This window comes from Sturnus vulgaris, chromosome 1 (genome assembly GCF_052056855.1).
Source record: "Sturnus vulgaris isolate bStuVul1 chromosome 1, bStuVul1.hap1, whole genome shotgun sequence".
Classification (NCBI taxonomy): domain Eukaryota; kingdom Metazoa; phylum Chordata; class Aves; order Passeriformes; family Sturnidae; genus Sturnus; species Sturnus vulgaris.
Genome location: NC_142243.1, coordinates 152,369,977 through 152,386,330, shown reverse-complemented (window position 1 = coordinate 152,386,330; position 16,354 = coordinate 152,369,977). Strand labels below are relative to the sequence as shown.

General features: G+C 43.3%; 1 protein-coding gene across 11 annotated transcripts in view; it reads left to right on the top strand.

The window, feature by feature from the left end:
• PTK2 (protein tyrosine kinase 2) overlaps positions 1-16,135 on the top strand; it is a 190,225-nt gene extending 174,090 nt beyond the window's left edge. For all 11 annotated transcript variants that reach the window (XM_088179820.1, XM_088179829.1, XM_088179818.1 and 8 more), the window contains 6 exons: positions 6,189-6,251; positions 9,124-9,163; positions 9,836-9,942; positions 13,355-13,510; positions 13,949-14,029; positions 14,876-16,135. In XM_088179820.1, coding sequence (XP_088035946.1) covers positions 6,189-6,251; positions 9,124-9,163; positions 9,836-9,942; positions 13,355-13,510; positions 13,949-14,029; positions 14,876-15,085 — 657 coding nt within the window. In that variant the 3' untranslated portion in view covers positions 15,086-16,135. The remainder of the gene's footprint in view (positions 1-6,188; positions 6,252-9,123; positions 9,164-9,835; positions 9,943-13,354; positions 13,511-13,948; positions 14,030-14,875) is intronic.
• Positions 16,136-16,354: the final 219 nt, after the last annotated feature.

The window sequence follows — 16,354 nt, the reverse complement described above, 5'->3', positions numbered from 1 at the left end:
TTGACGTTGTAGGTGGTGGCAGTAGATTGTGTGGGAACTTTCTCCAGAAAGCTTTCTGAATTTTTGTGTAGAATAAATTATGATTATTTGTAGTGTTGGTTGATTCAGTCTCTGGACTATTAGGGTGTCTATCATCCCCCGAACTGACATTGAGAAGTAATTTGCTGATTTTAATTTTATCTGTAGTACAATCATAGCATCTGTTTGGGAGAGATTTGCTGTGTTTCCATTTTGTGTTAGTTTTATCTCTCTTGCATCTATTCTGTTGAGGAATTGGAATCCATTAGACATTTCAATGCTTTTTCTTTCCACATTAACATTTTGACTGTACATACTTTGGGGTTCACCCTTGAATGCCTGGTACAAATTTATACCCCATGTTAGGAGCTAAATGAGCTGCTGGTAGCACAGGGTGCCTTTGAGCCCATAGCAGGATGTGTGTCAGGAGAATATTCAGTTTATAGATGGGTGTTTCTTGGGAAAGGAATGTGGATGAGTTTCTAGGTTTAGCCTTGAGGAAGAGAAGATGGGGAACTCATTCTGGGGAGTCACTCTTGGAAGCCTTGCAGGTCTCCTGAAGGATATCCACAATTCAGACATGAGAGTCCAAACATGAAACATGAAAATAAGCCATTTATTGAGGCATTAAGGCCATATAATGATGTCCAGAATAGAAATAAGCCAGGTATGGCACACACATGCTCCTTGGCCAATGTCCTGTACTGAGTGACAATTTTTCTGCTCTGGGAAGAAGGGCCTTCCCTATTTTCATTCCATGTGAGATAGGGAGAAGAAATCTGACTCTCCCTTGCCTGCTTTAGGCAAGTTTCAAATAATATTTGTCCTTTTCAGCACAGAGAACAACAAAGTAGAGCCAGACTTTAATATTTGAATTACTTAACTATAATATTTAACTTTTGTAGCCATGTGTGGTGTTCTCAGTGTAAACTGTCTATTTCCAAAAACAGCTCTATTTACCCAATCCTCAGGCTCTACAGCACATCCCACTTGTACTACTGAGAGTTGGATCACAGGGGAGCAACTGCAAATCATTTATTGTAAGACACTGCAGCAAGATGAAAAATCTTCTGTGGGTTTCTGTTAGTACAATTATTGTTTCCCCAGAGTAACACCATCTTGGTCACGACTTGAAATTTATTGCTGCTTCTGCAGGGAGAAAATACAACTCACAGCACATTAGTACAGGGATAAACAGCACTGATGTTGCTGGAAGGGACTCCCCAGATGGGGAATTCATTTGCAGTGGCATTGAAATGGAAATGTGCTGGTCTTTGGGGAGGTTGTTATCAGTGTAAGCAGTTTGCCTGAAACTGGTCTTTGGAGAAGATGGGACTAGTCAGTATTTGAAAGGATACAAATGTGGTTTTCAAGCTGCAGCCCTAACAGAATCCAGAACTCTGGAAATTCTGCTGTAAAAAGAGAAAACAAACAGGTCTCTCCTCGTGGGAAGCTCCCTAAAAAAAATAAATCCATTGTGTAAAACCTGAAGAGTAAAGAAGTGTTCGATTTTAAATTGTACCAAATACATTCATTGGAGAGTAGGGAGAGAACTGGTGGAGGGGTTGATTTTTGGGGGATCTAGGACTGACACTGCCAGCCCCTGGCAACGAGAGGAGGCAGCACTTTAGGTCTGCCAGCTTTAATGGACACTGATTAAAACCTGTGATGATTAAATTTTCATGCTGTATTGATAAAAGTGCTGTGGAGATGAGCATCTCCAGGAAGGACAGAAATAGGTGAATTATTTCTGAGAAAGCTGAAGTGGAGACACAAAGCATTACTGCATCTAAAGCTTGATTTAGATCACTACAGGGACACAGTCTCTGTCCAGGGCACATTCAGGTGGAAGATGAAATGGCTTCACTACAATCAGTCTGAAAGAAACAAAAATTATCTTTGAACATTTTACACTTCTTTTAGGCCTATTTAATTGCCTGCTCCTTCCTTTATTTGGAGTTTCCAGTTTGAGCCTTTCTTTCTGGCTGTGCTGATGTTATGTACATTATTTTTAATCAGATAAATAAAGATATGTATGTGCATGCCTGTTAGTAACTCCTCAGCAGACAGAACAGTTTTGTACTAAGAAATTTATAGTCCTTGCTGGGATAGCTTAAGAAGAAATAACTCACATATTTTCCTTATCATGCTTGGGTTCACTGTTTTTTTTTCTGAAATTCCCACATAGTTGTGGTTTTGTCCTATTTTGACACTAAGAACTGCAATTCAAGTCTAATTGATGTGAACTGTTGCTAAAATAAGATTCTAATTTTAAGCCTGAGAAAATCCCACCAAGACATTACAATTCAGCATGTCCTGAGAACTCCAGGGCTTACATGTTCTTTTATTAGCAAATAACCAGAAATACAGTGGAAATAAAGTGGATTATGTCCCAGTTTGTCAACATACACATCCTGTCTGAAAATTCCTCTTGACATTTCCAAAGATTTCAGATAGTAGGCTTATTTATTTAAAAAAAAAAAAATCCATTTAACTTTGAAGGACTTTGTTTTTCTGCAAGATTCTAACAACATAAAGTTCTTTGTCTCTGTGGCTTCTGGGAGGTCCAGAGCCATGACAGGGACTGGAAAGATGGCAGGGTGTTCTTTGGGGCTGTGAAATGGTGTGGGAGGTACAGAACAGGTTTGGTTTGAGGCTGATTGTTCACCTAGAGAACGTTGCATTAAACAGCTGAAGGATTTCAGTATTAAAAATTTGACAATGCATTGCTGTTGTGGCAATATGAGGGGCTCAAGGCTCTTGCAACTGCAGAAGTAGAAATGCTGCTGAATAATCCTTTAAAATATGATGAGAGCTTGATCATCAAAATCACCTTTACTGTAAAATAGCTTGCCTTCTGACATTTTCACATCTACACAGACAAATCAGAAAATCATTTAGTCAAATGGGAGTTGTTAAGAATTTATTAGCATATTAAAATCAATAAATATATAATTGGGACTTTTCTTGTCCCAACTATATATTTCTTTAGTCATTGGACACAAAAGTTGAACGCTTCTCTTTTGTTCTGTGTGTTCCTGACTACCCAGGTTTTGATGGAGCAGAGGAGAGTGTTTGTGGAAGTTGAAAGAAGTTTATGTCCTGCTAAAGGATTTTTTTCCTTATTTCTGAGGTGCAGCTCTGCAGGTCTCAGGGGGGTGCACCTGCTCAGGGACCCCCTGGTTTGCCATCACCCCCTGGCATTTGGGATCTGCAGTTTGGGATCAGGTTCTTGGAGATGCCAGGGCAGCATGACTACCCTGACCAGCCTTTTTGGTGTGGAGGTGGTCAGTAGGACTTGGGATTTTTGTTGATAATGCGTGAAACATTTGTCAAGTAAATCACTGTGCTTCATCCTCTTTTTTGTTTTTTCTGCTAGAGTCAGGATTGAAAGCTCGAGAGACAGTATTTTGTATTTGGACTCAGATGTTTATTAATTCTTATCTATGTTACAGGGAGTTTTACAGCACTTTTATGTAATAAGCTAAAAATGGCAATGTATTTTTTTTTGTTAGACGGTCTTTTAAGGCTTAACTGTCTAATGAAGAACTAATTCTTAATTTTTTTTTTACTTTTAACTTAATAACTAATCACTTGTGACGTGTAATGTGGAATTTTTATTTAATTGCAAAAGTATTACCTAGATCCATGAAGAAGAAGGTGAAGAAGAAAGAAACTTTTGCCTTAAAACTTTCATCTTGTTTTCTGTATATTGCTGTATTTTAAAACCTTAAATTCTGAATTTTCCACCATGTGATATTACACACTTTTATTCAAACTGCACACTAGTGATCTTAGCTCTGTTACTCAATTTTGGAAGCTTTTTTCATGGCCTCAGGTTAAAAGCAGTATTTTCTTCAGGATCAGTGCCTGTCAGCACAGAAAGTCTAAAATTCTCAGTATCCAGAGTTCCAACAGATAATAATCACCATTTTTGTGATATGTTATGAGCATTTGCAGCAGTTCTGGGCTGTGGGTCGTGTGCTGTCCATGTTTGGGGTGTCCTGGAGGGAACTCAGTGTGCTGCACCTTGGCTGCTGCTGGAGACCTGGGGAATGGAATTGATGCTGTGGAGACTTGGGATGCTGGAAGGAGGGACCTCCTTACCAAGACAAGGAGAGGAGATGGATATTGTGTCTGCTAATTTAACTTTTTGCTTACATTACTAGGAAAAAAAGTCCTGTTATTTGGACTGCTATGTATTTTTGTGCTTCTGAGTCCTTTACAGTGCTCAGTATTTCATTGTCTCTGCAGTCTGTCTGAGGGATGTGGTCCAGATGGTCCAGGGGAAGCTGTCCCTGCCCATGGCAGGGGGTTGGAATGAGATGATCATTAAAGTCCATGCCAGCCCAAACCATTCTATGGTTAAGGTGCATTTTTAAGTAATAAATTGCTATAAGTGCAAAGAGCTTTAAAGACCCGTGTGATAAAATAGTTTTTGGTTATTTCCAAAGAGTTTGGGCACTTCTCTGACTAGAATTGAGCATGAAACAATGGCAAATTGTGAGCATCAGTGTAATAGAAATGTAGTTTGTCATATGCTTCAACAAGGATAGCTATGTGCTTTAGCTGAAAAATAGAAAGAGAATCAAGACTTTACCTGTCTAGGGAAGCTTCAGACATACTCATATCAAATTAGACTTTAATCAGAAAAAAATCCTTCATCGTAATAAGGAAATAAACTGGAGATGAGTCAGTGGTAAGTTTAATCTTGAAATTTGTCACAAATTCCTGGAAAAATATTAGGAACCCACTTATATCTGTTTCAGTTCTTCACATTTAAAATGGGGTTAAATACTTCCCTGTCTGATATGATTTGTCTGTTTTTAATCTGCAAGTTCTTTCAGGCAGTGACTGTCTCTGCCTGTGCCTCTCAGTCTGCAGAAGACTGAATGAAAATCCCAAATATAAGCCCTTTTGACAGACTGGCAGCACAAGTGGACTATTTTTAATGACAGAAGATCAATATTAGTGTGTTTTTGCAGGTTCCTTCTGCCCTGCTGGTTTTTAGGGTCTTTTAGTAGGATTTGTGGGTTGGAATTATTATTTAGTATTAGAGGAAGGAATCTCAAATAGCTGTAAACAAGAAAAGGATGTATATGTCCCCTGAAATTAACCCTGAAAGAACATGTGGTCAGTTTAGTGCCACTCTGTTTAGTTACACCTACATTTCTCTAAATAAAGAAATGTTATTTTCATGTTGTGTGTGACCATTTTATCCCTTGATTTATCAGTGACTCCTCATCCAGTCTCGTAGGAGAGAGCCAGATAAATCCTGTTTTTAAGTGCCAGAATTTGTGCACAAGTAGCACACAGTAATTCTGCTGAGCTCGTGTCTTCACATCAGTGTTAACCTTGGCTTCACATCCACTATTCCTTTGTCTTTCTATGCAATCAGTGTTGTCCTTGAAGAATAAATATAACAGACCTGGATTTGCTGGGGAGATAAGTGGGATTTTCCTGTGCAGGGCCAGAAGTTGGACTTAGTGGTTTTTGTGAGTCCCTTCCAACTTAGGATATTCCGTGGGAAAAATGACTGGTTTATGTGCAGGGAGGGAGGAATCAAAATTGCTGTGGTTTTATTTTTGCTCTTAAAAACAACCAAGCCCCCCGGGTTCCTGTATTGTGCTTAAAAGACATAAAATAGAAATTTGTTTGTTGCTTGCATGGGGAGAAAAGGGCATCTGGATGGCTTTGTTGGCTGGCTGTATCCAAATGGAGTGTTTAGAGAGCTCCAGTAATTGGCCTCATTTGCTTGGAGAGGGAGCCAAGTACATTTAAGCCATCCTGGGGCAGGAAGTGGGAATTAATGTGCAGCGTTTCTCATCCTGTGGTTGGAATTTTGCTGTTGGGAAGCAAGCTTTTTTTTTTTTTTTTAGGAAAAACCCCAACTTTTGCTGCCTTTGAGAACACTAAAATGCAGGTTTTGCAGTGTTGTGTTGGGGCAGTGGTACTTTGGATATTTATTAGAGCGTTTTTAGTCCTTTGCTGCGGGCGGGTGGTGGAGGAGCAGCCGAGGCTGCGGGGGTGCAGGGATTGGAGTGAAATCACATCTGGATTTGTCAGTGTGCATTTTTAACGGGATTTTCCTGTCCTTACACTGCCTCTAAGCCGAGGGCACATCACTGGGTGAGCAGAGCACAGAGTGAATTGTTGGATTTTTGTTTCAGAAACCCGACATGCGGCTCTCCAGAGGCAGCATTGACCGGGAGGACGGAGGTCTCCAGGGCCCAGTAAGTGTGGGGGGATCTTTTCCTCTCCCAGCTCTTCCTCCAGTTTCCTGCTAGAACATGCTGTACAGTCTCGGCTGTGGGAGGTGATTTAAAGGTTTTGCTAAACGTTTCCACTGTTATTAAATGGTGGTACAGCTTTCAAGAGGCTCAGCTTCTGTGTAAACAGCAGCCACAGCAAAGTGGTTCATGCAGCAGTTTGGGGGATTTGGGGTTTGTTGATTGTTTTGGTTTTTTTTCCCTTGAAGCTGTTCTTGAAACAAATATTAAAATGTTTCCACAAATACGTTACAATAATTTCCAAGTGCTCATGTGCTGTAGAATTGGGCCTTTTATTTAAAAATGGGGATTGTTTTCTGCAAGTTCTGTCAACAGGAAGCAGGATTAAAGCAACTTTTGCAGTTGTTTAAATATCTGAAGTGTTTTCTCACAAGGAATGTAAATGTTGCTGTTGTATTACCCAGAAATCTGTTTGGGGTAAATGATCCACTATGAAACAATTGGAATAAACCCCACAGCCATTCCTTTATTCCCAGACAGCAGCTGCAGTTCGGATGTTCTTTCTTAGTGGCTTAACTCCTGTCTTTAACTAAAACCATCTCTTCAGTTGTTTAATTGCCATTGGAATCTCTGGATCATACTGTTGGAAAGGGGGATTAGGCTAGGTAGGGACTGTTAATGACACAAACCTGGTGCTTCATCCCTGTTTCTCCCCAGGAAAGTAGTGGATATTTTAAATTCACCCTCCTGTTTCATTTGGGATGCGACTGTAAACTCCTGCTTTGGCTTCAACATTTCTTCACTTCTTAAGAATTTAGGGATTCTTCCTGTGTTTGCAGCCAAGACAAATCATGAATGAGTGTATCAATGACACACTGCAGCATGGTCTCTGGAGACATTCATGTCTGGAAGCTCCTAAGGTTTTTTCCATGAAGCTGGAGAAGGTGACTCGTTACTGTTAGGCCTTGGCTGTTGTTGCATCTTTATAGAAGAGCAAGGAAAGTGTTGCTGCATTTTGTGCTGCTCGTGAAGATGCTTTGAGATGCCCAGGAGATATTCAGGTCATGTCACAGGTTACAGGTTCCAAACTGTTTCCAGGGGAAGTTCTGTTCCCCAGATCCAGTGTCACACCCCATTTGAAAGAGTGTGAAGAAAACACTTCATGGGCATGGACAAAATGGGTTTTAAAAGAGACTCTTAATTCATAATAACTACATTTCCAGTCACAGAATTTGATCTTCTTGTTCTCAGTAGAGAACTGCATAGTGAGAACATAACTCTGACTTCATTTGCAGTCGGAAATGCTTAATGCTCCTGTGAGTCAATTTGACTTTCTGACTGAGAGGATGAGAAATTGGGCAGTGATAGAAATGAGAAGTTACCACCCACATGTTGACAGTTCCTACCTGATCATATTCTTTTGACCCATACTTTCAAAACGCAACTTCGTGGAAGTAAAAATGCAAGAATTGTTTTAGTGGAATTTCATTCTTCTGCCTCTCTTTTGCTGTCTTTATTTTCTCCTGGGATTATCAGATTTGAAATATATAGGTTAACAGCACAAATCAAAGGTAATGACATGACTCAGTGTCTCCACTTTGTGTCCCTGTTTGTGAAGTGACCAATCTCATAGACCAGTGTCATTTCTGTGGCATTTTTTAAAAGCCCTTTTTGTGGTGCTGTCCAGCTGGAACTGTGGTCAAGCTTTGTCAGCACAGATTCTCTCCCTGCAGTGGCAAACAGCATCTCTGTAGGATGCCACCTGTCTCTTGTTTCCAGTCTGTACACTTCCTTTGTCCACCTAAGTTCTAGAGGATGTCTGCTCTGCCAGGCCCTTTTCTGCCCTGCTTGCTTGGTTTCCAGCACTCTGGAATTGCCTCCCTCTGTGCTGTTAAAAGATTGCTCTTAAAAAGCATCTGGCATCCATGGACTCCAGTTCCTCCAAAAGCAGATTCCCAGGGGACCTCACTATTTCCTGGAAAGTGCCCAAAGTTCAGTCTCTCCACAGCCAAGGTTTTGCTGGAATTTTTTCTCCTACCTTCAGCAGTTTGAAACTCAATTCCTTTGTGGTCACCATGACCAAGGCAGGCACTGCTCACCACTTGGCCCACGAGTCCCTCTCTGTTTACAAACAACAATTCCAGGAATTGCCTTTCCCAGTCAGATTCCTTAATACCTGCACCAAGAAGTTCTTTTCACAGAAATTTCCTGGACCTCTTTGTGTCCACTGTATGGTTTTCCCAGTTGAATTTTGGGAAGTTAAAATCATCCCTAAGGGCCAGGGCAGTTGATACAGATATATTCCTTAATACTGTGCTGATACTTGGGCTGCTCACAGCAGTGATGAGTTTGGTGTGAAGGATGTATGAATGCAATTACCAGGGAAAGTCACTTTATAGTCTGTTACTAAATTCTTCCAAGTGGATAAGCAAGGGCCTTGACTAAGAGCTTTGTAAGAAAACCAAAAAGCAAACCAGCTTAGAAGTGTGTTCCCATTACAGAACCATTCAGCAGGAAGTTCTGGGGTCTCTTTGTTGTGTTTTCTCCTTCACCACTATGACCTCTGCAGTTGGATCTCTGGACACAGACTGAAAATGCCCGTGACTGTCCCACCACCTTTGAGTAATAAGAAAGGACAAACTGGAATGTAGAAGACAGGGTTGTTGTGAGCAGTACAAAACACATGCAAATTCTTTTATTGCTCTGTAAGTAATAGACCTGTAGTGAGGGACTGATGATGGTAAATTGGGATGTATTTTTAACTGGTGGGAAATGTGCTGACAGCTGGCTGCTCTTGATGTTTGAGATTGAGATAGTGCTGAGGAAAGCTGCGAGCACTGCAATAACTATTTTATATGTTTATTTTATTTTATAGGCTGGTAACCAGCACATATATCAGCCTGTGGGAAAACCAGGTAAGCAGTAAATGCAGATACTGACATCTTGAGTATTTGATTATAAGTCTTGCAGCAGCAGTAGTGAACAAAAGTTCACGGCAGTATTTCCATACAGGGTGGATTCAGTTCCAGGTACTACACATGAATGTTTGTGTGCTCTGTGTTCAGATTCCCCATGCAGGCCCCAGACATGCAGTCAGCAAAGCCAAGGAAGTGTTTAGATCAACAAGCAGGAGATGTCTAGAGGAAGCTGAGTCAGAGTGAGAATTCACCCAGAGTGGAGTTCAGACATGTAAAACAGCAGTAGACGCCTAAAGTTGGGTTTCTCGGTCTCAAAAGTGAATCACACCCAGGATTGCTGCTGGGAAGAAGTCCAGTTTCCCAGGCACACACACAGCATGCTGGCACTCAGCCCTGGTACCAGGGCTGACACCTTCTCGGGGCTGGGGTAGCTGCGCCCTGAGCAGTAGCAGTTACCCCACAAAAGGAGTTTCAAATATTTTACTAAAACAATCCTGTTCTCATGAAGTGCAGCTCCCACAAACATTGGATTTACTGCAGGACACCCAAAGTTGTCCATCCCTGGCAGAGAAGAGCACATGCAGCCTGTGCAGTGCTGGCAGAGCAGAAGGGTGCAGGTACATCTGACACGTTGGTGCTCTAAAAACACGATTTTTTTTTGTTGAGCAGATCACGCAGCTCCGCCAAAGAAGCCTCCACGCCCCGGAGCCCCCGGGCACCTGGGCAGCCTCGCCAGCCTCAACAGCCCCGTGGACAGCTACAACGAGGGTGTCAAGGTAGGTGAAACACCCCCAGCAATGGAACATTACCAGGGCCACGTGAAATAGCCCCAGCAAATCCAACATGAGTGCTCTGAGGTAGTTTGGAGTTCCTGAAGTAGAGAACATGGAAAGCAAAGGCGACCAAACTTCATGAGTAAAAATAATGTAATGGGCAAAGACGCCCTGGCAGCTCTGGAGGGGAGTGGGGAGGGAACTCGTGTTCTCCCTGGCTGTGATTTAATGTGCTCCTCAGCTAGAACCTGCCCAGACTGAGCTTATTTCTAGTTTGAAGAGTGTACGAGGTGTCCCAAATGGACCCAGCTACCTGTTCAGCCCAGGGATCCCAGTTACTTGGATGGTTCCAAAGTCTTCTGTCCTTGGTCACAGGGAGGTGAGACCTGTCCTGAAGTGTTCAAAAAGCTCTTGCTGCAGCACCAGGGTTCCTCAAACCTTACCAGCTCTGGGAAACAAGGGAAGAGGGGAAGTGGGCTGTCTGACCTGGGAGTGAGATACTTCCTGATGTGTTGTTTCATTTCCCATAAATAGCAATAAAGCCAAAACTGAAACTTGACAGTGGTTTTGTAGCAGAGATGCTGCTGCAGGGTGCTGTGTCCTGCCCCTGCTGCAGTTGGTGCCCGCAGAACTGCTCCTGAGGATGTCAGGCACTCCCTAAATCATCCCTTTGGATGCTGTTCCCTGCCCCTGGGACTCTGCCACCCTTCTAATCTCCAGGAAACAGCCCTGCCAAGCCTGTAGTAAAGAACAGGAATCCATGGTGTGGTGGCCACAGCAGTTGGGATGAGTGACCCTTACTTTAGGTGATTTAAGGAAATACAGAAAAAGCCCAGTTCATCTGAACATGAAATTCAGAACCTGCCATCAGAGCAGTGTGTTCAGCACAACTTGATCGCAGCCACTGCCAGCCTGTCTCACTCCTGCTCTGTTCTGGGATTATTAGAATGTTTAAGAATCATTGTAAATAGCCAGCAGTGGTGAATTTGAGCAGGATTATTTATTGTAAACTGATGCCAGTGCTTTCTGAGCTGCCTAGCCTCAGAAAACGTCAAAAAGCAGTAACAGATGTGTTACTAAACTCGGCTTCTCTAAAATTTCCTTTCTGAATGCTGATGCTGGAACATGAAAAAATGTTTTTGGAGTACATCCTTTTGATAACAAACAAACCTGAGCAGCCAGAAACATCAGTAATGACAAGTGAACAGGATTTGTGTACTAAATAGCTCTTTGAGTAGGAAAGAAGGACTGATTTTGTTTTTTTCTGTCAAAATTTTCTTGAAATTGGATTGTTTTATGCCCCTTGAAGAAAAGTGTCCATTACTTTTTGGCATAGCTTTGATTAGGCTACAGTCCTAAACTGAAGATGCTTGTAGGGTTCATTTCAGACTCCCTTTTCAGGGAGAACACAAATGATGAGGATTGGAATTGTCTGCCCTCAGGAGCCTTCAGGACAGGCTCCAGGGAGCTCCTGGGTGAGGCAGTCAGCCAGTTCCACAAAGAAACTTAGGACTTCTGCAGAGTAGTGGTGTTGATATTGGGGATAAAGAAAGAGAAGCCAAGTGCTAAGAAACACAATGGGCATAGTCTTGAGAAGTTAGGGCCTGGAGTTCCAAGGGCAGTGTGTCATCTGGAATGGGTTCTTGGTAGTTCCCAACCACAGCTGTGATGAGTTCTTTTGAACAAGTCTGCACAGTTAAATGACCATGTATTTCCCATCATGACTTACCTAAACAAAAAGTTTCAGAAAGATAAATACAAAGTTTTCTTAAATGCACTGAGTCCAGGGCTGTTTGTGCAGAGGGACCAGCAGTGTTCCCAGGACAGGTGTTTTCCCAGGCCCTCTGCTCCACTCACCACTCTGCTGCTCGCCACACTGGCTTGCTCCTGTCCAGCTTTGCATGATCTCCTGCCCGTGTGTTCAGTCAGGAGGAAGCATGGGGTGCATGGCAAACCCTTCCACTGCCACAGGGGTGCACAGCAGTCGTTCTGTCACACAGGACCCAGAGCTAACAAGAGTGGCTGCTGGTTCTGGTGAGGATGCGTTTTCATTGCAGGCTTTTTAACTGGTCTCTGATTGCTACACATGTTTTGGGTTTGTTTGGTTTGTTTTTTTTTTTCTCCTGCCGAGTTTTATTAATATTGTTTTTCTTTTTTTCCCTTCTTTTGGTAAAATTTCTTTAACCTCCCCCCACATTCTGCTCAACCATAGCCATGGAGGGTAAGCAGTGCGTGAGCGTGTGTGTACGTGCCCTATTCCAAAATGACTTTGCATGTGACTTTGCCAAATGACTGTTTTAACTTCTTGATTGCTGAAACTGATTCAAATCACAGCCTTTCCCTGCTGATTGAGGCAATTACAGTGTTCTTTTTCCTAAGGTATTTTCTGATCAATGCACTAGACTGAATCTCTGTAATAGCTGTTGGTACCCACTTAATCAAGTGCCACAAAATGAAATCACCATGTGCTGAATCCTGCACTCCTTCCTTAGAGAAAGTCTCTTCCAAGCATTCCTTAGTTTCCTCAGGGGCTTGCACTGAAACATTTCTGGAGCTGGGACCTGTCCTGAGAGCCAGCAGTAACCCAGTGTAGGGAGCTGAAATGCCATGAACCATCTCAGATCCAGGAGGAAATCGGGAATTTTTAAACTTTCTGCTCACACTGAGGTGTTGCTTGGGCATACCGTAGTAGGGAATAGCTGCAGGAAACTGGGATGCTTGGTGGTTTTACAGTTCTGAGATACTGAGGACCTTAAACAGGAAGTTTCTTTCATTTCAGACCTGAGGTTATTTCAGTCTGTCTTGGATTTAACTCCAGACCTTAAAAAAGTTTTACTTGAGTAAACACCACAGGATTTTTAACTTGCTAGGTTTTTTTTGATCTCTTGGAAATCAACTTCTAAAAGCATTCCATGTTTCCCACCTGTACTGATGACACCATTTTTGTTAACCTCCTGTAGATTTTCACTAACAAAATAATAATGTCATAGAATTGTGAAATAGTTGGCTTGGAAGGGATCTCAAGAATTATGTCGTTCCAGTTCTCTCTTTAACATATCAGTATGTTACCGTGTGCTCTGACATTATTTTGGAGCACAGAAAGCTCTTTTGGAACGAAGGACCTGAGACATGTTAAGTACTCAGTATTCTCATGCCTCAAATTATTCCCTTCTCTGTTGAGAGTGTTAGACTGGAAGCTCTTCAGGGAAACCCTGGTAGAAGTTGCCATTTCAGAGATCAGGTTCAGTCGGAAGAACTAAAAGAAGTTTAGTCCTTCGGTCCCCGGAGCCAGCTCGGGGCAGCAGCGGGGCTGGGCGGGTTGGGAGCGCGGGGAACCCGAGCCCTTCCCGGCTGGGAAGGGGCCGAGCCCCATCTGCTGGGGACAGGAGATCCAGCAGCCGCTGTCTGCCTGCAGATCCAGCCGCAGGAGATCAGCCCCCCGCCCACGGCCAACCTGGACCGCTCCAATGACAAAGTGTACGAGAACGTCACCGGGCTGGTGAAGGCAGTGATAGAAATGTCCAGCAAAATCCAGCCGGCTCCGCCCGAGGAGTACGTGCCCATGGTGAAGGTACGGGGGCAGTGCCCAAAGGCGGGGTTTATTCCTTCCCTGAATGAGGTCTTCAAGTGTGTAGGAGAAATTACCTGGAAAGCTGGAAGTAGAAAAGTTTTTTTTGTTCATGGGGTGGGTGACTTGTGGTCAGAGGCAGAGCTTTGGATTCCATGCCCAGTACAGCACTGCTTCATGCTGAGCTTGCCTGTGCTTATCCAGGGGGCTGAGTAGTGTGCTGTCTTCTCCACATTCTCACTTTTTATGAGAAAAACTTGTTCTTTACCCTTTGGCATCTTGTTTTGATGGTGATGGACACAATTGCAGGTGGGATTTGGAAGTGCCTTAGCCATGTTCCAACTCTCCTCTTACCAGATGAGCAATTAAATGTATCCACTGCCTCTTGCACTCCTTTCTTCCAAGTCTTTAAAGTTAATTTCTTTAATCTTTTTTTCTTAGGAGGTTGGTTTGGCACTAAGAACTTTACTGGCAACAGTAGATGAGACCCTCCCAGTGCTCCCTGCAAGCACCCACAGAGAGGTAGGTGGAGCTCTGCTTACCTGGTGCTCAGCCACTGCCTTCCCAGTCAGCCTCAGCCCACTGGGACAGGTTTTGGTGCTCCCTTCTTGGCACAGGCACACCTTTTGGTTCCCCTGAGCTGTCTGAACTCCTGGGTTATAATTCTGCTTTAAGTGAGTTGTATTAAAATTGCTGCATGCACTTAGGCTTGGTATTAGTGAGGATTCTTAAGCTGGATATAGGTGTCACCCATAGGAGGGTGACATAAACCCCAGTATTCCCTGGCAGGGAATCATCTGGGGGTTAATTCTTAGATTTCATCTGTAGATGCCACCTGTCATTCGTTTGCACTGCAAATCATCAAGCAGGTAATTGAGCAGAGCTTGGTGCAGCTGGAAGGTGTCTGTAGTTCTGGATGAGGAGTGACTGAGAGCTTTCAATGAAGTCCATAATGAAAACAGTTTTCGTCCAAAACCTTGAACGAGTGTGGTACTGAGAAAGCCAAAGAATGGTTCTGTAAGTGCCATCTCAGAGGCTCATGCTGACTTAGTCGTGTGTTGAAGAAACCTGTATCTGCCCTCTTGTTTCATTTTTAGAGCTACTTCTGTAATTAAGAGTGATGCTAATAAGGACCTGAAAACCCGTAACAAGCTGTTAATGCCAAATTGTGGTTTAAAATCCACTACATGGGTCTTGGTACTGTTAACCAGTGGGTGGCTCAGCAGGTGCCAAATTCCATCTGCTGCTCCACATGGTGCCCTCAGAAATGGCCCAGCTTCAGTCGGGAATCAGGCTGTGGGTCTGTGGCATCGCTGTGAGTGCAGTGTTTCAAGCACCCCCAGGGCTGACAGGGTTGTCTCCTTGCAGATCGAGATGGCACAGAAGCTGCTGAACTCGGACCTGGCTGAGCTCATCAACAAGATGAAGCTGGCCCAGCAGTACGTCATGACCAGCCTGCAGCAGGAGTACAAGAAGCAAATGCTGACGGCTGCTCACGCCCTGGCTGTGGATGCCAAAAACCTGCTGGATGTTATCGATCAAGCCAGACTGAAAATCAGCCAGTCCAGACCGCACTAAGCACTGAGGGAAGAGTGTCATCAGCCTCGGAATTGTGCTTGCGACAGGATGTTCCTTCACCTTCCACCAGCAGTGAGGATTAACCCAGTGCAGTCCTGGCCTTCCAGCGCCTCTGCCTTCAGCAGACCTGACCGACCGCTGCTGGTTCTCTCATTGCAACAGTTTAACCAAGTCTTTCTGGTAGAGCCGAGCTGGGGTTCAGGACGTGGCATTATCAGCAGATGAGGTTTGTACAGAGCCCTCGGGCACTCAGAGCTGGGGCACAGGGCAGGTCACACCATCGCATGGGACACGCTTCGCACTGAGCTGCCACCATTGAGCTGCCACCGGGTCACGCTCTTGGAGCCAAAACTGTTGGAGCAGCAGATGGGAGAAAGATATTGTGAAGTGAAGAATTCGGGGAAACCTCAGGGCTGAGAATTCTTGCCCACAGTATATGAACTATCCAGACTGGAATTTTTTTTATTAGAACACTTACGTCGCAATATGCTAATCACGATTTACAGAGAAAGAATAAAAAGCTATATTTTCAAGACTTCAGTCATTTCAAGACAAACTAAAGCCCTCTTCATCTTCCTGCCTTTTACTTTTACGTGACTGTGTGAAGCATTTGTTTGGAACTAGCTGTAGGACACAACTGAACACTCGTCTTTTTCACCAGGATAATGTGCCAGTTCTTTTGTAGCAATGTTGTTTTCCTTGGAAGTGAAAATGCTGCTTTGTACCAGAGCAATTCAGAGCTGCATTTAGAGGAGATCTGTAACCATTCATGTCCCCCATTTTTATATAATTTATAAAGACAGATTAAAGCCATGATGACTATTTTAAACCCACTGTAGTTAACTAACCCATCCTTTTGTCTATCTTGCCTGGGAGGAGTTACAGTAGAGCAGTGTAATTAGATTTTCCTTGGTTTTCCAGTTATGCCATCTGTTCTGTTAAAATAAAAACCACACTCCCTTTTTGCTGTTGAGGGATATAAATTATTCTCAGGAAGAATATAATGAACTGTACAGTTACTTTGACCTATTAAAAAGGTGTTACCAGTGAGACTCTGACTCTTTATTATTTCATCTGTGTGCACGGCAAAAGAATTCTTCCCTGGATACCTGTCTTTTAAAATATGAATGAGTTGATAATACCTACCATCCTATCATAAAGTTCTTATATAAATGCAAAAGGTGGGACAGTGCAGAGTGCATCAGTGTTTTGTCCAGATGTGGAAGAACCTCCCTCCACAACTTTGGGGCACCCTTCTTACACACCTGG